At 41.2% G+C, this 26921-nt stretch overlaps 1 protein-coding gene across 3 annotated transcripts in view; it reads right to left on the minus strand.

The window, feature by feature from the left end:
* The window catches only part of GLDN (gliomedin), a 121661-nt gene that overhangs the window by 12446 nt on the left and 82294 nt on the right, over nt 1–26921 (minus strand). Inside the window, exons 1-3 of one of the 3 annotated variants that reach the window (XM_074600734.1) lie at nt 8267–8582; nt 3300–3351; nt 1146–1163 (exon numbers count right to left, since the gene is read on the minus strand). In XM_074600734.1, the coding sequence (XP_074456835.1) occupies nt 1146–1163; nt 3300–3351; nt 8267–8563 (367 nt within the window). In that variant the 5' untranslated portion in view covers nt 8564–8582. Of the gene's footprint in view, nt 1–1145; nt 1164–3299; nt 3352–8266; nt 8583–26921 lie in introns of those variants that run through there. The other 2 variants (XM_074600736.1, XM_074600735.1) reach the window with 2 other exon arrangements.

Genomic DNA, 26921 nt, shown 5'->3' on the forward strand with positions numbered 1-26921 from the left:
ATATATATATATTCCTTAGACATACCAAGTCCTCTAACTGGCCATTATGTTCTCCATGTGAATAGAATATCTTCCTTAAAACAAAACAACACAACAACAAAAAAAAAAAACTACCCACTGCTACAACCAAAACACCAACAAAAAACCCACCACCAAACCAAACCAAAAATAGCCACCCACAACAAACAAACAAAAAAGTATGGGTTTTGATAGGGTACACTAAGTAGGGTGCACTAGGTAGGGTGCCAGTTTGCCCTGCCCTTAGCGTAAGAAAACCGGACGAAATGAATACTGCACGCATTTTGCATCAAGGCCAGCGCAGACCAGCCTTTTGGGTTCCAGCTGAAGGACAAACACAGCAGAACCCATCCTGTTTCTGAATTTGACAGGGACTATAACACCTTCCACAAGCCACAAAAGCTTTAATGCTGTGTATAATGTGGCCAGACTCATCTAACAGGAAAAGCATTTACCTACTTATCCAGAGCACTGCAGTGCCAAACCACGTTTGGTTGATAGAGAAGGTATGGCTCCCTCTTTGTCGCTATTTGAAACCCCACAAACAAAAAGTACCCGATACTTTTCTGATACAGAGAATTATTCTAAGCAGACCCACAGCTAAAGCACTGGAAGAGAAAGGAAGTGACCGTTCGTATAGCCTAGCAACCACACGAGTGAGAACCAAGAGAGAGAATTAAACAAGAAAGGAGGAAAGTTGATGGGGGAGGTGGGAGGGGGGAATCAGTAACCAACGTTTTTAAAGAGATGTTTTAAGTGTTAAAATTATAATATCAGGTTACTTGGGAGGTTTTTTATATATATACTCATCTCTTCAGCTAAATGCTACTTAAACACTCTTAATTCCATTTGGTTTTGATCAACTAGATTTTAGCAAATGTGAAACTATTCTATTCCCTCCACTAGAAAAGTATGATGTCTAAAACCTCCCCCCTCAGAAGGGGCACAAGTTGACCTAAATACAAAAATTATGAAGGCAGGCAGTCATTCAACCCTCCCTCATTCCAATTAGCAAAGAAAGACTATTCCATAAAAGACACATTTCTACATTTCTACATTTCAACATTTTGTACCGGCAGCTGTTTCAATTACCCAAAAACGTTACGGCAATTGTCCAAGCATCTTACCTGGGGGACCTGGGGGGCCTACAAGAACAAGCAAAAGAAAGAAGAAATGATGAGTTAAACCTGGCAAGACGACAAAAAGCAATTCCAAATTGAATTGATTAACACTCGATCAGAACAGTAACAGGGGAGGAAAGCCCCTAAAATTTAAAATTAACACCTACAGATTTAACTGCTTTGTATTATACATAACAAGGCACGTAAGAATCACTACATTTCTTTTATGTAAGCACTCTCCAAGATCCTGTTATAGTAGAAGACTAGCCTTGCAATACTGATGAAGTCACAATTAAAAATCCTGTTGAAAGTACACACAAAAACACATGCTACACTTCTCTGGGCTTTATGGATATTTCATTGCAGTTCAGGGTTCAGACTATTTAAAATAGGAAAAGAAGAAAAGTCTTGTCATTCCTATTAACTACACCTAAATCACAATCGGGCTTTTCACGTGTAATTGTTCTCCAGACTGGACCCAGCTCCCCACAGAATGCAGCTGGTGTAACAGAAATGGCATTTGCTTCAGTTATTCAGCTACACGTAACACAATAAAGTCTGTCTCGCTCTCTCTGACTTAGGTCAAGTGTAGGGCCGTAACGAGAAGAGAGCATAGCAGGCAAGAGTAAAGCAAGAGTAAGCCAGAAAATGTTTCTCTAATAAGATTTATCTTACGTGATCCCCAATACACATTTTATAAAATCAAAAACAAACAAACAAACAAAAAAACCCCACAAAACCAAAACACCATAAAAACCAAACAGGAGAAGCAGGTTAGGAGAACACAAAGATAGGTGGTAGTTGCAATTAAAGAATCAAATTAGTTCTGTGACCGTTTTTATCCAGCCAACAAAGTACTGTCTTGTTTCAACAAAACTCTCTACAATAGAAAATAACAGTAATTACCAGATTTCCCTAAAGATGACAATTTTCAGCATTAATTAGAAAGCATTATGAGTAAAGTGAAAACCATTTTATAATACCATTACAGCAATTATCCCTTTTAATCAGTACAGGCAGTAACATCAGTTAACATCTTTCTGCCAGTTTTCCAGTAAATGACCTTTTTTTTCCACACTACAATGTTACGTCCATTAGTGCATTCAATTACTTCCTCATCTCAAAACCTGAGGATCTGGGTTCTCCTTGCATAAGCACAAGATAAATAAGAAAGGTGCTTGAAAAGTAGCAAATGTCACATAGCAGAGAAAGGCAGTAATAGAGACAAAATTTGATAGCGTCAAGAGAGCAAAAAGGTGCAGAAGACACCAAATAGCACGAATTCAGAAGTCTGGAGCCCAAAGAAACACTTTCAGGTTGTCTGTGGTTCAGCCCCAGCTGCAATCAGAGCCAATCTACAGTTTCAGAAGTAGTGCCTAAAATCTGTGTGCACCAGGGTAATTCTCATTGATGTTGAAGTCAGTTGAGCCAAATGGACCTTATACAGCCATTTGAAAATACAAGACTGACAGCAAGTGAAGCATTTTCTTAAACTCATAAAAAGTGGCTTATTTCTTATTTTCTCATTTCCAAAAAGAACATGTGACTCTGTGTCATAGACTTCAAAGCTGGACCGTAGCCGTTAAATTTGCTACGACCTGACATTTTCTTCAGCAAATCAAATAGAAATGTCTCACATCATCTCTTGTCCCAGGCACCAGCTGTTCCAGCTCCCCACCAGTAACACGTAAAACCCACCGTCCTGTTACCGTGATCCAAGGCAGGGGGGACAAACACGCTGCTCATCGAAGTCCCGCTGCTCCACAGCAGTTACAACAATGGAAGCAAGGTTCTACACCCTCTAAGTTCATCATGTTAGCCTTGAAGTGTGGGGACACACAGAGAAATAGCAAGACTAAACCTCAACTAGTATTTGAAAAGCCCAAGTCTATAAGATTTCCTTATGAAAATGGGAAAGAAATAGCTCAGAAAAGAAAGTAACATCAACTGAGCTCCAGCATTTATAGTAAGTAGGTATAGGTAAGTCCCAGAGCAACACCTATTATCTTTTTTAAATAAATAACTCAATTGATATGTAATTCTGATAGAGTAAACAGCATAGTTCTTTGATGAAGTCATTGACCTCAACTTCTTTTAAAACATTGTAATTCTCTATTCCTGAAGGTAACGTAAGTGTAACGCGTAAGGCAATGAACATACCTGTTAAGCATACCCCTTTTGTGCTGTTACATAAATCCACCATCACTCGCACCTAATGTTGCAAAGAAAGTAAAGTTGAAAACAACACGTGCCATAAAAGTATCTAGTTTACTTTGCCTACAGAAATTATTCCAAAAACAAGGATACAACTGTCCACTCTGTGCTTATACGAATAAACTATTTAGAACTCCTTTAACACTGTGACAACATCCATCTTTTCACGGCAGTGATTCTCTCATAGGAATCTGCCCAATATACCTCATTTTAAACCTTACTGAAAATAAGAAAATATCGGGCAGCCAACCCCATACATCATCTAGACATTAAAGTTCACTCATTACTGTAAAACACGTGTGGTTGTCCATGCATTGACTCCGTCAGTAGAAGGTATTAAGAGGCAACATCAGCTAATAAAAACTACATTCAATTTTATTTTATATTCTTATCAAGTGACAGAAACTTTTCAAACATAGCATATCCACTGAGAAAGATGACCTGTGTTCCAAGTAAGCGATTTCTTTTCTTGGAATAACCAAGATCTGCAAATTTAGAATGGACCTTTGTCCATTCAAAATACTTCATCCCAACATACCAATCCCAAATCCTGACTTCATAAAAATCAAGCTGGAAGAGACATTCATACAGATGCTTTTAATCTAGAGTAGACTAAAATTTATGAATTAAAAAGTCATCTTTACAAAATACATGGGGTTTGGCTGGGCAAACATTCATGTCACATGTCCTGCATGCCAAGAGTCCACGCTAAAATGTTTTGCAACTCATCAAAACATCCAGCAGAAATAAGAATATTATGAACATGAGCACTGGAAGTGCCTCAACTCTTTATGGGAAAATCTAATGTTTATAGTCAGAAAAGAAAAAGATTATTATTTCAGGGCTGTGCAATATATGATAATTTATGACCACATTTACCCAGAGTTGCACATGTATTTGCACATTTGTACAGTTACTCTATTTACAAATAACGGAATGCACTAGTCCCAAAAGACAGAAGAAGTGCAAGTTAATCTGAAAGGCAGACCGATGTTTAATCCTAGCAAGGTTATTTGCCGCCATCAATCTTTATTTTTAAAATTAATGCATCACTAGCTTCAAGTGACAAATCTTACAGACTCAAATAAAGGACAATTATTTTGATGGCAAGTATTCCTTTGCTGCAAAATCAAACTATATTTGACTATGGATTTCAATTCTGCCAGATACATACCGAGAATTTACTGGATTGCAGACTGTACTGGAACAGCTCTTCTATTTAGAAGTTTTAGACTGAATTTAAATTGGCTGAGAAGAACTAACTGGTTTTGAATACCAGAATTTGCTTGTTCTCTTTCCCCTCACACCTCTCAAAAACACTTGGCTTCTACCTTGTAATTTGTAAAATACACATTATCCGTGTGTGCTCTAATTCAAACTGCATTTTAAACTAAATGGTTTTGTTGAGGTTGCTGAAGTGATTACAACCTGCTTTGGGGCCCTCTAATTAGCTCAGCAGCATTATTTTTACCAATCCCTGCAATTCAGGTGACAATTAAAAAACACGGCCCTCAAGCAGGGGGCACCCAGCCTACAGCAGAACCTCCAGCTTAGCTACGGAAGATGGGTACGTCAGTCATCCAACCAGCCAGCATCACCTCTGCCACGAAGAAAAGCTACAGATAAAAGTATCTTATTTAAAGGCTAAAAGCTTAGTTTTCTCATGAAGAGAGTGTGAAAAAAGAAAAAAAAAAAAGACAACTTAAACTATGGGGCCACTACTCAGATAATTAGATGTCCATAAACCACCACTTCTTGCGCTGTTTTACATCGCACTTTCAAACTTACTGCTGACAAACTTATTGGAGCGTTAGCCTCGCCAGCCTTTCTACAGCAGCGGATTTGCCAATTTCCTATATTTATTCTCTTATAAGATAAATATATATATGTATATAAATATAGAAATAAATAAACAAAAGGCACGGAAGCAAAAATATACTCACACTATTAAAGGTAAAATATGATTTTTGATGCCCAAAGTTATTTCAAAGAAATCTGTGCCTCCACCACAGGAGAGACCCTGCTCAGGCAAAGCCTCCATTGAGAGCCCACCTTCAACAGCGGCTGGGACATGGCTCTAAGGCCCACCAATGCAGCAGGGATCGTCTCCCCACCCGTAAGGAGCTTTGTCTCACCCTACAGAAGTGTTCAGGGCTTCGCATTAGTGGGAGTTCGATACAAAATACAGAACTGAAGGGGTGGGAGGGGGACGCTTGAAAATTTTTCTAAGGACTTTTTCCCCTTGAGCAAGCGGGTCTGCACACAGCGACACATGCTTCTGAGCAGCAGCCAGAATGAAAAACCATTTGACGGGCATGCTGCAAGAACAAAAAGGCACAAAAAAAGCCTCAAGCAACTCCCTGCAGGATACACAGGTTTAAATGAAGCACGCGGCACACGGCAATACTCACGGCCATGATTTAGACGGAGGAGCAGCACAAGTGAACAGTCTTTCCCCACGCTGTTACAATACACACCGTGTCACTCGGTGCTATTTGGAGAGGGCAATAAAATTCATTTAATCCATACGTGCTACCCCACGACAGCAGAGAAGCATATTGAACTGCCGCTGTCAACATGACCCACGCAGCCAACTGCCATTGAAGCCTGAGCACCCAGCAGTAAGTGGCATTAACAGCGCTCAGCCCCTGTCAGGATCTGAATCTTTCCTCTGGATAATTTTATTTGTGGATCCCTTTGACTCAAAGAAAGGATTCATAGTGGATGGAACACAATGGGCTATGCTGCCAAACGCAAAGATGATTTCTTAAAAGAAACAGGACGAAGCTTTGACTAAATGTTTTGATGAAAAGCTTCGGTACCGCGCACAGAAGTATTTCACTGGGGCAGCAAATTTTTCAACATTGCCTGATCCAAAAAGATCTAAAGAAAACATACTGGTTCTTTACAAATTTTTTTGGTATATGTTTCTAGAAACTCATTTAAGTGTTCACATTTGAAATAGTCTTCTTCAGTAACAGTAACTTGAGCATTATGGTTCAAAAAATAATCGTTTACATTCCACTTTGACCTAAAATGATGTATCATTTCTTTTCTGAATTGACAAAGAGCTGAAATGTGTATTACTGATATTATTTTTAAGACCATTTTGAGTACAAAACCAGATGATTTTAAGACTTCAGGAAATTAAATGCTCCCACATAAGATGCACATAGTCCAGTGAAAAATGTTGCTAGTTTGGTAAGTGTAATTAGAAACTAGAACCAAATATCCAGTACCTTTCAGTTTTGCCTCTCAATAAAAAAGACATTCTTCGGATTGCAGACTTCTTGTTCTGCAAATTCTAAACTCAAAGCACAAGGACTTAAATAGCCTTAGGTAAAAGTAATAATTATTTATTCTAAAACCCCAAAAACCTGCATTATCAAATCTCTATGCTACAAACACATGTGCTCTACAATCTCATTAGCTCTAATATTACTGGAGATGTTAGCACTGTTAAATCATCACTGCAATGGTATATTAACAAAAATGCCAGCAGAACATCGCTGAAAAGGTATTTTCTGTAAGTAATTTTTTATACCAGTAATATCAGTTACATCAGTAACAGCTTGAGTCAGCCTTTCCTGCTTTTTGGGGGGCCTAGGCTCACAATCCTTACTGGGACAGAACTTGCGCTAGGTTTCCCTCAATGGGTAATATTTTTCTTGCGTTTCTTCTGACTGAGAACTTAAAAGCTTTTCAATCTATTCGAAGTTTTTCAACTGTATGACCTGTATAGTTTTTCAACCGCATGACCTAGTTCCTCCCGAGCAAGGCTAATCTTCTCACTGAAGTGCAAAAAACTACGCAGTTTGGCCAGAGAAAGGACATACAGCTCTCCTCTTCTGACCCGTCAGAAACTGCCTTACATTTAACACTTAATGAAAGGCCACGGATCAATTCCAAAGAAATATGATGGTAAAGTAACAACCAGCACCTCATGCTGGGGTGCTGAGGAGCAGAAAACATGGTTGGGGGGGATGCCCATTAGTGGTGCAGAGATTTAATAATCTGAAATCTTGGAAACTGGAAGGCTGACTTTTTACTGTAACTAAGCTTTTGAAGTTTCATTAAATCCATGCTACTACAAATGACTCCATTTGCCTATGTGACTATCATTTTAACAGTTTAATCATAACCTGTAGGCTATGTGGCCCATGGACTCTTAAGACCTCAGATAACCTCCTCTCTTCAGTCTGGAAAAAAGACGACTGAGGGGGGATCTTATCAACACTTATAAATACTTAAAGGGTGGGTGTCAGGAGGATGGGGCCAGGCTCTTTTCAGTGGTGCCCGGGGACAGGACAAGAGGCAATGGGCACAAACTTGAACATAGGAAGTTCCACCTAAACATGAGGAGGAACTTCTTTACCCTGAGGGTGTCAGAGCCCTGGCACAGGCTGCCCAGAGAGGTGGTGGAGTCTCCGTCTCTGGAGACATTCAAAACCCGCCTGGACGTGTTCCTGTGCAACCTGCTCTGGGTGAGCCTGCTCTGGCAGGGGGTTGGACTAGATGATCTCCAGAGGTGCCTTCCAACCCTATGATTCTATGAACAGCAGGCAACTGCTGTTTCTTAGGTACCATATTCAGTAGGCACCTACTGAAAGCATCCTGTAGGTATTTTTGCTCAACACAAACCCCGCAGCAGCAGGAATGGGCCAGACCTGGCACCGCAGCTGCCAGCATGCCACGTCCAGCAGACTCTTCAGGCCGAAGCTGGGACCAGCCTCAGCTCCGCTGTCCCCAATGCCCCCAGCCCCGGTGGCACCGAGGGGTGTCGTTGCCGGGTCCCCTCCCTCCCACCCGCGCCCCGGCTCTGCGCAGGCCCCCTCCGGGACACCCCCGCCGCTGCCCCGGCCCCAGCGGGAGCCTTTCGCGGGCAGTGCCCGCAGAGGGCAGCGCCGCCCTACCGGCACCATGGAGTAGGTCAGCAGCATCAGCATCTCCTCGTTCTCGGCGCGCACCTCTCCGCGGCCGCGCTCCCCGCGCCGGCTCCGCTTGCTGCGGGCGGGGGGAGCCGGGCCGGGCCCGAGGGGAGCGGGGTGGCCCGGCGGGTCCCGCAGGTCGCCGTTGGCCACCTCCAGCTGCCGCAGCGCCGCCCCCAGCTGCCGCCACTGCGCCAGGAGGAAGAGGGTGCCGGCGGCGCTGAGCGCCGAGAGCAGCCCCAGGGCGGCCAGCAGGCACGGCAGCGCCCGCCCGCCCGCCATCGCCGCCGGCAGCCCAGCGGCGGGCGGGGAGGGATTTATGTCCCCCCCTCCGGGGGCCGTGGGACGCCGGCGGGGCGGAGGGGAGTGGCGGCGGGACCGGGCCGGGGGCGAGGGCAGGGAGCGCGGCCCGGGCACCCCCCAGCCGCGGCGGGCACGGCGGGGGCGCTGGCGGGAGGGGGGGGGCTGCGGTCAGTCGTTTCCAGAGGGGAAACGACTGTTTTTTTACCCTTAGGGTAAAAAACGCCCGCCCGCGGGCCCTGGAGTCAGGGCAGGCTTTCAAACGACTCGAATGGCGCATGGCTTGGCGCGGGTACGAAGGTTCTCGGCCGCTTCGTTCCCCGAAGCTGCGATGCAGGCAGTGGATGGCGGCGCAGGGTCAGAACCCCCCCGGGTACGCAGACCCTCGTTCTGCAGCTCACACAGGCACTTTCCTGCTTTAAGAACATCGCATGTCATTCACTAATAACACTTTACCTGTTGGCTTTGCATGCTCAAGCACAAGCTTTTCCCAAATTATTCCTGCCAACCCTTCTGTGACATGGGATGTCTAATATAATAGGCTTTGCTCCCAATTAATTCATAGTAAAGAAAAGGAAATGAATTATCCAGAATTTCACTGTTGTAAAGAACAGCAGAATTTGAGTGAATATGAAGACTTCATGAAGAATACAAAAGTTACTAAACTCAGAATAGTTTTTAGAAGAGTTATTTAAAATGCTGACATTTTAATTTCAAAGACAAAGCAGATGCGCTTTCTTACATTGTTACTACTTCAAATCGATCTCAAGAAATTCACAGCTTTTTGAACACCAAGTTTCCTACAAGAGCGAGTTCTTGATCCCAACTTTGTCAAAGTGACAGTTTTCTGCAGATCTCTGCAGCTGATCAGGTACATTTTGTCTTCATTCAAACCATGCCACCAACCTGCAATTCACACTAATCCCACGGTGCACCGAAGTCAAGTCAAATTTGAATTGAATACATGCAGTTCTGCTGCAGCTGGTTAAACACAGTAGAGAAGCCAACAGAGGAGAAACAACTCCATCATATTAAAGGTCTCATCTCTCTGAAATAAAAAATTACTGCAAAAAGCATTGATGTCCTCAGGCATTGCATTGGAGACTTTCCTTCTGGAACAGCCATGATAGGTTTAGGTAGAGCAGGGTGAAAGTAGAGGGGACAAACATCATTCCATCTCCTCCCGTAATAACAGATGAGACAGAAGAAAATCATCATACATCCAAAGACGTAAGGCTCACCAGCACAGAATCACAGAATAGTTTGGGTGGGAAGGGTCCTTTAAAAGCCATCTAGTCCAACCCCCCTGCCGTACGCAGGGACATCTTCAACTAGATCAGGTTGCTCAGAGCCCCGTCCAACCTGACCTTGAATGTTTCCAGGGATGGGGCCTCGACCACCTCTCTGGGCAACCCGTGCCAGTGTGTCACCACCTTCATCATAAAAAACATCTTTCTTCTACGTAGTCTGAATCTTCCCTCTTTTAGTTTAAAGCCATTACCCCTTGTCCTAACTCAACAGGCCCTGCCAAAAGGTTTGTCCCCGTCTTTCTGGTAGGCCCCCTTTCAGTACTGAATGGCCACAATAAGCGGAGCCTTCTCTTCTCCAGGCTGAACAACCCCAACTCTCTCAAGCCTGTCCTCACAGGAATCTCCCTGTGATCATCTTTGTGGCCTCCTCTGGGCCCACTCCAACAATGCTAATCTCTTTCTCAAAATTCTGAACAGATGTCCTGTAACATCACTGCACAATCTTAAAAGTCTACTCTTGCGTGTGCTGTAACACAGGATCACGGGGATCTCTTTGGTAGCACATACACATTGCAAATATATACAAAATGCCTTTTTCATTTCACCCTGTACGGCAGACAGATTTGTGGGGAAAAAAAAAAAAAGTTTCACCAGTTTCCCCGTCTTAGATCTGTTCTGCTCAACTTTTCCTACATCACAGTAAGCTTTTCAGCTTGTATGTTTTACAAAATCAGGAATTTACTGGCTCCATCGCTATTTCCAGAAAAGAGTACGCTATTTAAAACTTAATTTGACTATTTAAAAAAAAAACCCAAACATCTTGACAAAATTGCAACTTCATTATCTGATTCTATTTGTATTCCCACTACTAGCCTCCTATGAGATGTTCACCAAAAGAAGAATCTCACTGAAGTTTAAATTACTGCTTGAGCTCTTTACCATACTTTGTTGCAGATAATCTATTTTACGTAAGAGGACTGGCATCATACACACGTGTATATCTTTTTGCAGGATGAACACTCTTAGAATGTGTTCCACCAGTAAAGCATTGACATTCTAAGGAATAATAACAAAACCAAAGATGTAAAAACCTCCTGAAAAATCACATCTGAAGCCTTGGGCCTTGACACCTTATTCTGAAGTTATCACGAAGTTCTACTTATATGCGGAGAGTCTTTCTGACGCCAAAGATTACAAGAATAATTGTTTACTCTGCAGTTGATATCCTAGCTTAGCACAGAAGTGCATATTTCAGTTTTACTTATAGTATTAATCCTGTGAAGGAAAAAAAAAGAAATACAACCTTGCATAGAATTCCCAGAAGACATTATGTCTTAAGCAACCTTAGTGTATAATTTCATAGATATAATAAAACAAGTAAGTATCTATCATAACAGGAAAATAAAGCTTTCTCTCTGAGAACATAAATAGGACGGCACTCCAGAGACCATATAGCATAACAAACAGCAATTCTTCATCTTTATTGTCCATTTCAGAGCATAATGATTGAGTAAAAAGATTATAATAATCATGAGCTACCATTTGGAGAATAACAGAAGCAATACAGCACTCTTGTTTCCCCATCTGTCTAATCTTGCAGGATTTTCTCTGCATCACAGTCAAAAAGAAATTGAACATTGCTCATTAAAAAAAGGAGCCATTGGATCACTGTGTAGACCCTGACCAAGGCTGCAGTACAGAACCTGCTCAGTTGGCAGAGTTGTGGGATTCTTCCCCAGGCTGTTAATTGCTCTACCACAGGTTACGTGGTTATATGGCAGTCTGGGCAGTACGGCGCTTCGTTTGCTAGGACACAAGGAGCTTCACCTCTGTCAAGGAATTGCCCTATTTTTGAAAGTCAGGAATCAGTTGACAGCACAATTTTGCGGTAAAGGGGTTCCCAAGCTCAGACTGCTTAGAAAGTCCTATCAGCTCCTCCAGTGGCAGAAGCAGGTGCCCTACTGGGCTGTGGACACGCCTTTCCCAGCTTTCTACTGAGTGTCTCTCCCCATACCATATAACCAGCACTTCATCCAAACGTATCCATATCCTCTCACCCTCTGCTGCTGCCCTATAATCCAATGTCTCCTTCTAGATCTCCTATCCCTGTATAACACACCTGAAATTTTGGTCCATCCATACAACACTTGTCATCAGCTGCAATGCAGCTTCGTGCTTGATGTCTCCATTCCTTCTCCATGAAGAAAATCAAAGGTCCCATTGGTAGACTGGGGATTAGCAAAGCAGAGAGGAAGCTTGGGAATGCTGCTGATATGTTCTGGAGACCTTACTATTTCCTTACCAAAAGGACAGAAAAAATATGCTCAGTAGCAATCTCAACCAATGTGAGAAAACTGTTATCCCATATACCCAGTAGTCTTTCTTTTTGAGGTAGGCAGAATGCCAGCAAGCCGCACTTCAATTATTTCCTGGCATTTCAGCATTTGTTTCTCTAAAGCACGTCCTAACACAAATGTGCATCATCACTGACATGCAGTGAAGTATGGTATATAAAGATGATGCAAATCTGCCAGTGTTATACAGGAACTAGAAAGAAACTATCAATATAAATATGCAAACTAGAGATCTGACATCACATTTATGCTTTTCACGATTCCAGCTTAGCTGTACAGTTGAAATAAATTGTTAGGAGATAAAACATAGCTTCACCACAAGAGGTATTTCTGTAACCAAATTACACGCTTTGAGTATAATGAAGAATATCACTTGATTATTCTGAGGCTGCGAATGTATTCACATCATGTCACTCTTAACTAATGCTCCCACTGATGTTTTACTTTGCAAAAACGGTTATTACTGAAAATCTCATCTATTTAGGCAGCTGTCCCAGTGATAACAGCACACTGGAGACCAGCATGTTGTTTTCAGTTGGATAACTAATGCTGAAAGATGGGCTGAGTTGCTGAGGATGAAGCTCTTATTAGATAACCAAACTTCCTCTAATGATGCCATTTAAAGATTATACAGATTATAATCTTTGAGAGTGACATTAGGAAGGAGGTATTCTCTTTTCCTGAACTACTTAAAGTGAAAAAAGGTCTTACAAAGCTTTCATAACCTCCTATAACGGCCAGATTTTATTGAATCCTCTCCTTCTCAGGAAACATCATAGTGGTTCAATGTATTCCAAATCTTCTCTAATCTCCAAACTGACAAAGTAGAAGGGGAAAGACCATTCTTTGGACTCTCAAACTGATGATCAGTTAATGCTTTCCAGTTTCTTGTGCTTTCCTTTGCAACAGTTGATACTGGTACATGTTGCAACTCCATGTTCAGCCTGGACATACTCAGGAAGGCAAGCCCCCGTAAGAGCTAGACATGCCCTTTCTCTTCATCTCTGTTACCACTGCTCCAACTATGTGACATGTTGGCAGCCAAGCAGCTGCAGAGTTCCTCCATCCCAATCACAGTTGCAATCCAATATTGGCACTGAAACCAACATTGTGCCTATAGCAAAGGCTTAGCTTTAAAATGTTAAAGGGCTTCTGACCACATGCAAAAAGAAAGGCTTGATTTTGAAATTCATATTAGGTCCTAGTCTATTCATGTTTGGAAAAAATGGAATACGTAGGTTTGAAATGTCTTTGCAGTGACCATAGGTCAACTACAATGGCAGACTTGTCATTCAGACTACACTAAGCTCCGTGATTAACCTCACCCCACAGAATTACTCCAGGCTTGTATCAGACAGACACCAGAACGCAACCCACTCCATTTCTGCACATGCATTCCACACAGATTATAGCATATTGGATACACAGCCTTGCGTTTCAAGAAAGGAGATTAAAAAAAAGAAAAAGAAAGAAAAGGTTTTTTTAAGAATTAGAGGAAATAAAATATACAGAAAATAGTATAATTTTGACCATTTTATATCAGAGGAGGCAGGTGGTTTTTTTCTTGGAAGCAGCCTTGGATGCTCCTATATAGTACTGCAGAAAGGTTAATGCAAGTAGTTTTATTTTTTCATTGCAATACTTAGTCAGGAAGACTTAATCATTAATTCAGTTCCAGAAAATGGACAGGCCCTAAACAAATATATATTATTACCAAAACAGCAGCCGATTACAGATTGAACAGTACTGGAATAAGTGAAATTGGTGATATGACTATTTAATTAGATAGGGTAACATCCTTTCAAGCAATAGCATGGAAAGAGTTGGAATTGCTAGATAAGCTAGATAAGCTAGATAATTGCAAGAAAAGATTGCTAAACAAATTACTATCTGAAAAAGCTGGAGCTATACCCCAACCCCTTTAAGCTTCCATTGGGTGTATCAGTGGCACAAGGACGTAAAGCTCCTTAAGGAATCAGCAACATATACCTTAAGTACCGGCTCTGATTTCAGGAAATTCCTACATAAGACAGAGTTGCAAGAATAAATAAATTTATGCAGAGCAAAGGATGTACCAGGTGTTATTTTGGAATATCTGGTCTTAATGATAAATCATAAGTTAAGAGTGAATGAAAAACAATTTCTTCCTAGGTAAGCCAAGCCAGTGTTTAAAATTCAAAATAAAACCTATAAATATCTGCAAGTAGTACAGCACAAAGAGTACTATTCAATGGCATCAGCAGAATATTTCATTGTCTTTGAGTGAACATTCAATAATCTCGGAGGAAGATGCCTTAGAGATGCATCACTGGGGCACTGGCAGCTAAGGACTATTTTCCCAGAAAACTGCTCAGAATTCCTCCAACACACATACGTATGTTATTGAAAAAAATCAAAGCTGAATCATAGAAAAAGATGACTTAAGGAGCAAAGTCAAACAGAATGATTCAAACACCATGGCTACAACCTCCCATTCATAATTTAAACTATGGGAACAAAAGCAACTGATCAAAACACATGACAAATGATAAGCAGCTCAACAGATCTAGCACATCTTCATAACACCACCGGAATCTGAAAACGAGTAATAGAACTGGAGAAATCCATGGATAGCTACCCTTGAAAAATAGGCCTTGCTTTTTGCAGAGGGTCCTGCAGTTCAGTAAGGAATCAAAGGAAGAAGAGGACGCTCCTCAACCACCCCAAAACCCAATCAGGAATGAAATACTGAATAATCATTATCAAACAAATTATCAAACCTAAATTGTCTCTATATTGAGAGTGGCAGACAAAATAACAAAAAATATTTTGGGTAAAGGCATTCCAACAGCAAAGGAAAAATTTGGAGTTTGTATACAATGGGAACCCTCTTACGTCATCCACTTTCCAGGAATCTGTCCAAGGAGAAAGCATGGATATCTCTGTGGCCCAAGGATACCAGACTGGAAGAAGAAAAATATCTGGATATAAAGTAGAGCAGCATTCAGGTTGCCTCTCTACTTCAGAAATGTCTCCTCCTCTCCACGTTATATCACGTGTACATTGCGTCCATCCTCTTACAGCTAGTATTGCACATGGCTTTAATCAGCTCTCTGTTAGATTGCACTGTCTGTATCTCTTGGTAATTTTCAATCAGACCATATTGAATACAAACAGCATTCCAGCTTCTTTCCCCCTCGCCTTTCTGTCATTCGCTTTAATTACCACTGTGATTCACAGGGAATTAAAACTGGTTTTTGTCTATTTGAGCACTTGTAACATATTACTTTGATATATTACTAATCACACATAAATATACATCATAAGACTATATAAAGCCAAGAGAAAGAAATAGCACTATATAATCTGTTTAACAAATCATACAGAAGAAATTTCAAATAATGAATTTATTACAGGTATCTACAACTTTCAGAAAACTAAACACAATATTAGCAGCAAAGACAGCTGCAAAAGAAATGCTCCAACTGCACTGGGATAATTTATAAAAATGGAGAAGATGGCAACGTGATCTCAGAACATGCCCAAGAAAAAGAGAACTGCTAGCCATATTGGGTAGATTATTATTATCAACATTATATATCAACTCGAGTCAAAACCACAGAACATATTCGTTGAGGTCCTGATAGTAAAACATATTGTAATGTTAAAGATCCAGAAGAATGATGGAAAGGTAACTGAAAGACTCTATTAAAAATAGCAGTGAAATCATGCGTTAGAGTGACGTTAAAAACAACTATATTAAAGCAATTTAAATTAACCTGCCATTTTCATCTTTAAAGTCTACTAATAATCTAGAATTGGATCTTCTTCAGTCTGAAGAGTTAGAGTTTCCATTAGTAACCAAATATTTACCCATAATCAGGATAAAAATCACATATGCTGGATTAACTAACAAGGAACCTTATATGAACTTCTCCATGATACCTCAATGCCTCTTACAGACAGGTTTGGAAACTGAGCAACCACCCAGACTTCTACCTCAGAACAAGAGGAATCATGTCCTAGAGATGACTTCTACTCCTCTATGGCTAACAAAGCAAGTCCGGAAGACAGATTTAGACTTACAGTTCTAAAGTTAAGGAAGATTAATTGTATTCATAGCAGCATTACCACTCAGGGAAATGGGGATACTAAGGATAGACCTTATTCAGACACATTTCTTAGAAGATTGTCTCAATTTCAAAGATTTTCATTACCTCATCTCAAGTCATCACAGAACAGGAACAGCATCCAAGCAAAGAAGCAAGAGATGGAGTCCTCATATATTAGATTTTTTTTATTATTAGATTAGACTTTAAATTTAAGTCGGGTTTTTTATATAAATTATCTAGATGCACAATTTTCAGGAAAGCCGTGCACACAACTCAATAACAGAATATACACACATAAAACTGCATTTTGAATATTTTGCCTTATTTAGGGAGAAAGCATGGAAGGGACTGAGGTTTTTCCAGGGGGAAGAAGGGGCTCATTCCCTCCCCTTCCCCAAACGCTCTTGTTTCAGAGCTGCGTATGTCTTAATTTGCAAAGTAGAAAATGTGCAAGTCTGTGCAGATCTCAAAATGGCACATGGCTATGACACAACATTCCAATTGTTCTGGGAATACAGGATGGAGGGGGCACTCTGGCAGAATGCTCAGTTCCTTTACAGGCATTGTAGCTACAGCCCACGGCAACAAGCAAGCAATTTGGCACATTCCGTGTCTGGGAAGAACCTCCTCAGATTGCACTCTCTGAATTTATGTTTCTTGTCTCCTCATTAAAAGATCTGAAGATACCACAAAAGGATAAGAAATGCCACAAATCGTGACTTAAAAAATAGGAATTTTCTAAACAAGTAGATCAAGTCAGAAAGATTTTTAAGAAAAGAGTAATTTTATCAGACTTTTGGATGAGATGCGATGCGATAGGACTGCAGTCTCAAAGGCGCTGAGAATCTATACCTTCTGTGGGTGCAGAGGTCCTCTTATAAGGAAGAGGTTGGGAGTAATAACCAGATCTAACAATATTCTCGGTAACGGTAAGAGGTTGTATTGGCAGGCACATTTTATATTACAGACAACAGCAACAGGATATTTGGGCAGCTGAGCTCAAACTTTTCTGCTATCCAGCCTTATTTACTCTATAGTCTTTTAGCCTTAAGCTAACATTTTTTTGCTCTGTAACCTATTCTATGCTAGTCAGTGTTTCCCTAAAAGAGGAACCAGAGAGCTAAGGACAGTTGCCCAGGACATTCAGCCCCGCTGTTTGTTTCCTCTGTTCCCCCGGTTTTCTTATTGTACGGTTATTTTTCACTGTCACTTTGAAAATTTTGCATTGTTCCTGCAGAAGCTAGTTTATGGATACATTTCAATAAAATCTGCCTTAGTACGAGCTCTGCTTTTTTTTTTTTCTTTTTTCTTGTTTGTTTAAACAAAATATGTCTACGGGATATTTGTCTTATCGAAGCAGCATTACCAAGAATACAGAAGAACAGTACTGAGACTGACCCAGGGCCTTGTATTTGTATCCTGCGCTTTATAAAGAAAGCAATCAGCACTGCCTATTCAGACAGAAAGTTTCTTTTTAGAACCCTGCAGTTAATTGTTGGCTATACTAAGAGAAGAGCTTAAGAGTTCATCTGTGACAATGAGAAGGGCCGTTAGGAAACCTGAGAGCAGCCCAGCCTGTATTTGTGCTTGGGGTTGCCCCGATCCACGTGCAGGACCCTGCAACTTGGCCTTGTTGAACTTCATGAGGTTTGCACGGGCCCACCTCTCAAGCCTGTCCAAATCCCTTTGGATGGCTTCCCCATCCCTCCAGTGTGTTGACTGCTCCACACAGCTTGATGTTGTCAGCAAACTTGCTGAGGGCGTGCTCAATCCCACTATCCATGTCGCCGACAAAGATGTTAAACAGCACCGGTCCCAGTTCCTTGAGGAATGCCACTCATCACTGGTTGCCACATGGACACCAAGCTGTTGACTGCAACACTTGGAGTGCTGCCATCCAGCCAATTCCTTGTCCATTGAGTGGTCCATCCGTCAAATCCATGTCTCTCCAATTTAGAGACAAGGATGTTGTGCAGGACAGTGTCAAATGCTTAGTACAGGTAGATGATGTCAGTTGCTCTTCTCTTATCTTAACAACACTGTAACGCCGTCGTAGAAGGCCAACAAATTTGTCCAGGCGTGATTTGCCTTTAGTGAAGCTATGTCGTCTGTCACCAATAACCTGCTTATTTTCCATGTGCCTTGGTGTAGTTTCCAGGAGGATCTGCTCTGTGATCCTGCTGGGCACAGAAGTGAGACTGACTTGCCTGTAGTTCCCTGGGTCTTCCTTTTTTCCACCCTTTTTAAAAATGACAGTTATTTTTCATTCAGCGGGAACTTCACCAGACTGCCACAACTTCTCAAATGTGATGGAGAGTGGCTTAGCAACTTCATTTGCCAGTTCCCTCAAGACCTGCAGATCAGGTCCCATGGATTTGTGCACCTTCAGGTTCCTCTGGTGGCCTTGAACCTGGTCTTCTTGTCAGCCTCACCTCCATCCCTGGAAAGATGATGGAACAGCTCGTTCTGGGTGTCATCTCAAGGCACGTGGAGGAAAGGAAAGCTATCAGAAGTACTCAGCATGGATTCACCAAGGGGAAATCATGTCTGACTAATCTGATAGCCTTCTACAATGGCATGACTAGATGGATAGATGAGGGGAGGGCGGTAGATGTGGTCTACCTTGACTTAAGGCGTTTGACACTGTCTCCCACAGCATCCTCATAGGGAAGCTTAGGAAGTGTGGGTTAGATGAATGGACAGTGGGGTGGATAGAAAACTGGTTGAAAGATAGAGCTCAGAGGGTTGTGATTAGGGGCACAGAGTCTAGTTGGAGACCAGTGACGAGTGGTGTTCCCCAGGGGTCAGTACTGGGTCCAGTCCTGTTCAATATATTCATCAATGACCTGGATGAGGGGACAGAGTGCACCCTCAGCAAGTTTGCTGATGACACCAAGCTGGGTGGGGTGGCTGACACAGCAGAAGGCTGTGCCACCATACAGAGAGACCTGGACAGGTTGGAGATCTGGGCAGAGAGAAACCTTATGAAGTTCAACAAGGGCAAGTGTAGGGTGCTGCACCTGGGGAGGAACAACCCCATGCACCAGTACAGGTTGGGTTCTGACCTGCTGGAGAGCAGCTCTGTGGAAAGAGACCTGGGAGTCCTGGTGGACAACAGGATGACCATGAGTCAGCAATGTGCCCTCGTGGCCAAGAAGGCCAATGGCATCCTGGGGTGCAGCAAGAAGAGCGTGGCCAGCAGGTCGAGGGAGGTCATCCTCCCCCCCTACTCTGCCTTGGTGAGGCCGCACCTGGAGTACTGTGTCCAGTTCTGGGCTCCCCGGTTCAAGAGGGACAGGGAACTGCTGGAAAGGGTGCAGCACAGGGCTACAAAGATGATTAGGGGACTGGAACACCTCTCTTATGAAGAAAGGCTGAGGGATTTGGGTCTCTTCAGTCTGGAAAAAAGACAACTGAGGGGGGATCTTATCAACACTTATAAATACTTAAAGGGTGGGTGTCAGGAGGATGGGGACAGGGTCTTTTCAGTGGTGCCCGGGGACAGGACAAGAGGCAATGGGCACAAACTTGAACATAGGAAGTTCCACCTAAACATGAGGAGGAACTTCTTTACCCTGAGGGTGTCAGAGCCCTGGAACAGGCTGCCCAGAGAGGTGGTGGAGTCTCCAACTCTGGAGACATTCAAAACCCACCTGGACATGTTCCTGTGTAACCTGCTCTAGGTGACCCTGCTCTGGCAGGGGGTATGGACTAGATGATCTCCAGAGGTCCCTTCCAACCCTATGATTCTATGATTCTACAATGGGCAGTCCCTCATTCTCCCAGTCCCTGCCTTTGCCTTCTGTGACTTGGTGAATCTTGACAATTCAGAAGTCTTACCAGTGCAGGCTATGATAAATTCTGCTTTGTTTGCATTTCACAGCCTATAAGAAAAGACCCAGATTAAGCATACTTACCTCATATAACTTCAAAGTAAAAAATAATATTTTATAGACCCCAGCACTTGGGATACATTCTGGGTCACGTGAGATTCCCTCAGAGCTTGTGAATTCTGAGCTCATAACCAAAGGGCAATTTTGGTTGTTTTGGTACATAACCATACGTAACTATTTTGGTTTTACCAGCAGCTGCTTCTGCAGAAAACTACAACTATCACACTGTTGTACAGCATGAAGTTGTAATATTCCATCTAATACTTACATGAGAGGGCCTAAACATACAACAGGTGTGTTTCTACAAAACTGACTTTCAGTCTTTACAAGGTGAAGGTAATACAGAAGCTTAGAACAATATATTTCATCACAGAGGGAATTATTTTAAAGGAGCATTTTCAACCTGAAATTCTACAGAGCTTTAAGTTGGATTCATGGTATTTTTTCTATCCATAGCCCGCTTCAAAATATTTGCTTCTTGTATTTGCCAAAACAGCACAAATGGAAAAACTCCAGCCTTTTATGAGAAGCTGATCAGTCACAAAATACTTCATAACTTGGACTGATGTACAGGCAAATTTATATAACAGTAAAAATCCACTTACTGAAAAACCTTTTTAGTTAAGCAACAAGAACCGTGCACAGAAAATGCTTTCGCAGCCCTGCTATGCCTCCAAGCAGTACGGTGGTTAGGAAGCAGGTGTGGAGAGACTTCTCTGAACCCTGTCCATTTCAGAGCTTGTGCAGCCAAGGCTGTCTTGACAGAGAAATTGGTACCATTAGCAAAAGAACCATCAGCACTTGAAAAAGCAGTTTAGAGGATTCAGAACAACCCAAAGCGGTCAATAGCATTTTCATTTGATTATTGCGTATCTTCTTTCCAAGCTAAACTCGAGTATTGTACTGAGCATTTTAATTCTACTGAGGAAATGCCTGCAGCACCTTCAGCATTGAAGATGTTCTGTTCTGTAAGCACTCTTAAAATGACTGCTTTGACTGGTTGGGATTACATGCACTAGAGGCTTGACTATACTTCCCTTTTAGCAAAAGTTTAACATTTTTGTTTTGAACTTTTGGTAGAAAGTATCCCTATTTGTTAAAAAACTGCTTGAAACATCTACATCTCTTTTAAAAACAGGCCAAGGAACTGCAATTATAGTGCAAAGAGAGCTGAGAGAGACAAATATCCCCAGCCTTCCCTAGTTCTCTATAGGATGAACTGATAGGAGTTAGGGAAGGGAGAAGGTTTGTTCACAAGTCCATCAAGTATGAGTAATTAAAGCAACAGAAACTGTGCTTAGCAATTTAAACTTTTGAAGAGGTAAGTAGCAACAGACAAGCTCCAAAAGTAAGGGAAAACCTTAACAATGGAAGAAAGAGATACCTAGCAGCACGGTGTATTATCTCTTTGGGAACTTCCCTCAAAGACAGACAGAAGAAACTGAATCCTGCCAACAGGCTGAGAAAAATGCTTTCAAACTATGTACTGCAGAAGAGGAGGCTGCAGCCATTGCAGTGGGCCCACGTATATATGTGCTTAGTTATATTAATGTAACCCGGGACGAGCTTTTATTCATACGTGTTCTCACATACATGCACATCATTTTTGTCATTTTGTAAAGAACAAGTTGACTCTTGCATTTTCTAACTGTGATGAAGAACTATTTTAAACCTCGTGTTGTGCAAAAAAATAAATTAATTTACCGGCATGAAGTGCTCAGTCATTCAAGCAGTTGCAATGTGGAGTAGACAATATTAACATTGAATCAATGTGATAAAATCCTGAGTAAACCAAGTTCTTATAAACAATAATAAGAAATACTTGTATAGCATGCATATTACTTCAAAGAAATTAAAATGGGAAAAAAATGGGGGAAGTGGTTTAAGAGTTCAGCAGAACCTACTCTGCCTCTGGCTGCACGTCCAAGTACAAGTTCTGTATCACTTTTATTGTCAGCATCACATAAGAGAATGCTGCACAAGACTTGCAGAGATAGTCACTCCACTGTGGCAGCAGAGCTTACTCACCAAAACAAAAAAAAACAAAAACAAACAAACAAACAAACCACAAAAACCAGAGGTGGAAAAAAAAAGTACTTAGCTGTCAAAGGAACCTGGACCAATCTGAAGACTCATCCTAAACTATCTGAATAGCCTGCACATTTTTCCCTGACAAGAGAACAGATCGTCTCTCAAAGCACCTTTCCCCATACGCCAAAGAGCTGCTCTCTAATTAGTCTTATATAGATGGACAAAGAGAGAAAAATCTGAGACAGTCCTCACTAGTTCCTGCCCATCAGGGACGAAGTCTTCATATACCTCTTCCTTTTTTCTTGCCTGCTGCAATACAAGTTCAGGAGAATAAAAAAAAATGAAAACAAGTTGAACAGGTAACAAGCTGAAACTGTAGATGCTCAGATACTTAATACAGAGTTAGTTTTACACAGCACATCTGTGACCTGTTCCTATAATACTTCATTACAGCTGCTTCAGCCTGTGACAAGAACACACTGTCCCCATCTTCAAAATAGGTAGTACTTCTTGAATTAACAAGTGTAGTCTACCATAGTCTGAAGATCTGAACTTATGCAGGCAGACTAATAGGAGAAAAATATCCATATTGTTAACTCTTTGCATTTTGACTTTCATTAGGAGTTTTTTTAATGCTGTTCTAGCAACCTGATGTGGACAGAATGAGAAGAGTGATTTTGGGGGGCGGAGTCACCAAGAAAAACACAGCTTAATTTTATTATAAGGTTTGAATCCTCTGAATAGGCAAGAAAATTGCTGAACAACAGCTACCCAATGCCTATTTCAAAAGGCAATAGCAACAGAAATCCAAAATACTCTTTTTTCTTTTTTTTTTTTTTCTTCTTCAAGGATCTCAAAGCCCAGTACATCCCTTCAGCCCTAGGACCCCTTTGATCATTAAAAAATGAATAATAACCTTATTAGATATATTTGGAAAACACGGCAGGTAAGTGAAATTGTTTTCTAGAAAACCGTGAATTAGGCTGAAGGATAAGTTACTAATGCACCCCACTAGCATATGATTGATTTCTGAGAGAAGATTATGAGGTAAAAATAGGCAGAGATAAGTAAAGCCTTAGCAATCAAGCTTCAATCAAAATCCTTTTCCTGAAACCTTACCTTATCATCGGTGCCTATATTTTAAAGGACACCTATCCTATTCTTACTGAAGTTAGGACAAAAAGTCCATCATTTCAAGTGGAAACACCATTGAACTTTACTGTCTTCTTAGTGCTCCTCTAAGTATATAGACTTTTATATTTTATATCAGGAAAACTATAAGTATGGAGCCAACAGCATTATGCCTTACGTATGCCTTAGCACAGAGAGACTTTTTACCACATCCTTCAGTCACGTTTTGTGTGAGCGCTGAAGCAAAATGCTTTCAAATTGGTAGATGGGCACCGCATAGTAGTGTAACCACATACAAATACATAATCTTTCCATTATCCATTCCCTCCCTCTTTCATACCCTACCATTTCTTCTCAAAAGCTTTCCATTAATTTTTTGGCCTTTTCTAAATTACAACATATATTTAGTGTTAAGAAAAAGCTATTTTGTTGTTAACTGCCATAAGCACGAGGAGTATAACAAAATACTAGTGAAAGTTACCAATAAGTCAAACTCTCAAAAGTTAGAAGAAATGTCAAAATTTTTTCCTTATTCATCAAACAAAAGAATCCACCAATCTGATATTCAAGTAGTACACCGATACAACCTTCAGAGGTCAGAATCGGGTATTTTGATATGGACTAGCATCTTTCCTGATTAAATACTGGGGAAGCAGCCCGCCACCTCCTTATCATTATACTGTAGCTTCAGAAAAGTTTTTATGTTTTTGGAGGCCTGACAATGGGTTTCTCACCACCTCCTACAGACAATACTGCCAAGAAAAGAGGCAGTTTTTCTCTACAAGTGTTTCTAAAAGACTTATTAATGAACATCATCACTAGTCCCTTCGCAGAAGGGCTGTTAGATATTCAAATGTTTTTCAAAATCCAGTCAAAATATTCCAAAGTACCGTCCATAATAGTAATCAGTTCATGCAGTAATGGTTGAAGTAGGCAATTATCAAGTAACAGTTAACATTCTGATAGTAATACAATGCCACAGTGAATTACATATTTTTTTATCAGTAACTAAAATAGCTAGTCATCAAAACTGCAATGTGGTGTGTGCAGCTCCTCCTTTAAGCTAAGTGATACAGGTTTGGGGTGAAAACGACCCTCAAAAGAAAAGCTGAACTAGCCCACTGGCTCCTGTGCAGCTACACACAAATGTATTACTTAGGAAAGAACGGCCGTAATGAAGCACAGAGCACCCAAACACCAAGTGAGACCTGGTTTTAAGAGAATAAAACCACATGTACACAAATGTCTCCTAAAGAAGCTGCATTCAGCCATACCACTTACAGTTTTTCCTGCATCTGTTCCAGACAGATACAATTACTGAAGAGATCCTTCTGAGTGCTCAAGCCCACATAGAACTTTCTTTCCATCAACAACAGAAGCAACCAAAAAGCCCCAACAAAAACATAAACTCCAAATCCACAAAGTTGATAATCTCTGAAGACTTGCGCCTATCTCAAGGCAGTACAGGCAGAAAGGATTTCAAGAGGCACTTATCAACTGTTTCGTACCTGACAGTATAATGAGCTTCTCCCAAAGCTTTTCTTTCTTTTTTGTACTCTTTAAACATTTCTAAAGAATTTTCAGCAAGCAGAGATTCTGTGGAAGCATCCTGTAACTCGTGGAAGCATGTGGAATGTCTACTTAAGACCACTGCACCGAACACAAAGACATTTTGATTTGATATATTAACAGAGTAGAAGCCACCACAAATATTCAGCTGCTACGCAAAGCAGTGTTACAGCAAACTTACCCAGAAATTTTCTCTTCGTCAGTTAAAGAGGAAGGAGTAGGAGATAGTAGTCAAAATTTTTGACTAAGTAGAATCCTGAATTACGGATGACAGAAGAATGGGATCTGAAACCCCCTCCATTTCCAAACCGCAGGTGTAAGGTTGAGATGGGTTGGATTGGGACCAGAGAAGCAGATATGCTGCCAGAAAGATGTCAGAATAATAGGAACACAGAAAAATTAAGGTTGAAGTGGACCTCAGGAGGTTGCGTAGCCGAGCCTCCTGCCTAATGCAGGGGCAGCTTTAGGATGATTTTACATGGAGAAGTGTTCGCTTCACAGAACTCAATGCTGTATAGAGTGGCTTCATCAGATGAGGGAGCAAAATGGAACACATTCTGGATTGCCTTCTTGTTCCAATACACTGGTCTTTCCATGCCACAGTAGATGCAGACTACCTGGGGGGTTGCAGAGAGAACTAGGGTTTTTTTCTTCTATTATTTATTATTCTTCAAGGGGAGACACAAAGATGCACGTTATCTGACTTTTATTTGGCTGATCTGGGCTTTTTTCTAACCAATTTAAATGCAAAATAGAAACATAAAAGGCAGAAAGCACTTACGGCTTAGATGTTATGGAAATAACTAGACGGCTGTGGAAAGAGCAGAAACAAGGGGCTTACGGCACACATCTAGCCCATTCTTTGTTAATCTAATTTACAAGGTAGATTACTTTTATTTTAATACAATTGGCAGATTGTATAAACCTGGCTAGCAATCACCACATACAACAAATCCATTGTGTCTAGTTGAGATAGACCAAATAACAAGTCAAAGTTACCCACCAATGATTATTTTCTTCATTGAATTCTAGAAAAAGTTGGCTTTCTCCAGAAATGGAATTCCCTACCCAACTACATTTTGCTTTAAAGCAGGTGTATTTTCTGCCATTATTACTCTGTTCACCCAGCACTAAAAAAATAAACAAAAGCCCCCAAATAAATAAAATTCATTTCCTAGCATTAAACATCCAGAATAACAGCTAATGTACTTTACTGAAACAGACGGGCCACCATGACACTCCAGATGTTGAGCATCACATAGAACACTTTCCAACACCCTCTAAAGTTTGGGGGGTTTGGAAGATACTTGACAAAGCGAGTTGTGAAGATCTGAGAAACAGAATTGCCAAATCAGTCTGGTGTTAGAACTGCAAGCAATAGAGGTCTTCTAAAGCTAGGCGTTGAAGAAAAACTGTGGGCAGTATAAATGGATTCAGTCAAGCCCATGATACAAGAGTCCTTAGGTGATCTTTTTAAAATGGTGTTAGCTAGAGAAGCCAAACTCTTAATTTGCACTAAGAAAAACTTGCTGGGGTGGCAAAAAAGGGGATCATCTCTGAGAGCATAATGTTAGAACAGACAAATAGGCCAGCTCCTTCTGAGACACTGAATAAGAAAAATTTATGCACAAAATGTGAAATGAGTGATTTCCAATATTGTGTGCTACTAACTCCTTCAAAATTCACCTGCATGTGTACACACTGTTCTTTGAAAGGGTGAATTTATGACAATGAATAGGTATGTTATTGTAAAAGGATGAAAGAGTAACTTGCAGAAATGCTAACGGAAAAGATACAAGCAAGTTCCAGAGTGCAGTGGATGCCGGCCAAATGAAGGAGCTGCTTAGAAGAAGCACTCAGGCACCTGCCAAGGCAGCGCTGCAAGTTGTGACTGGAAATGGAAGACAATGGCTAAAAGCAGATTGCCTGCAAACATTCTGCTGGACTTTGCACTTTACCAGTAATAATTACTTTAACAGTGGACTGAAACAGAATCAAAACAAACAAAAATTGCAAGCAGT

This window comes from Larus michahellis, chromosome 9 (assembly GCF_964199755.1).
Source record: "Larus michahellis chromosome 9, bLarMic1.1, whole genome shotgun sequence".
Taxonomy (NCBI): Eukaryota; Metazoa; Chordata; class Aves; order Charadriiformes; family Laridae; genus Larus; species Larus michahellis.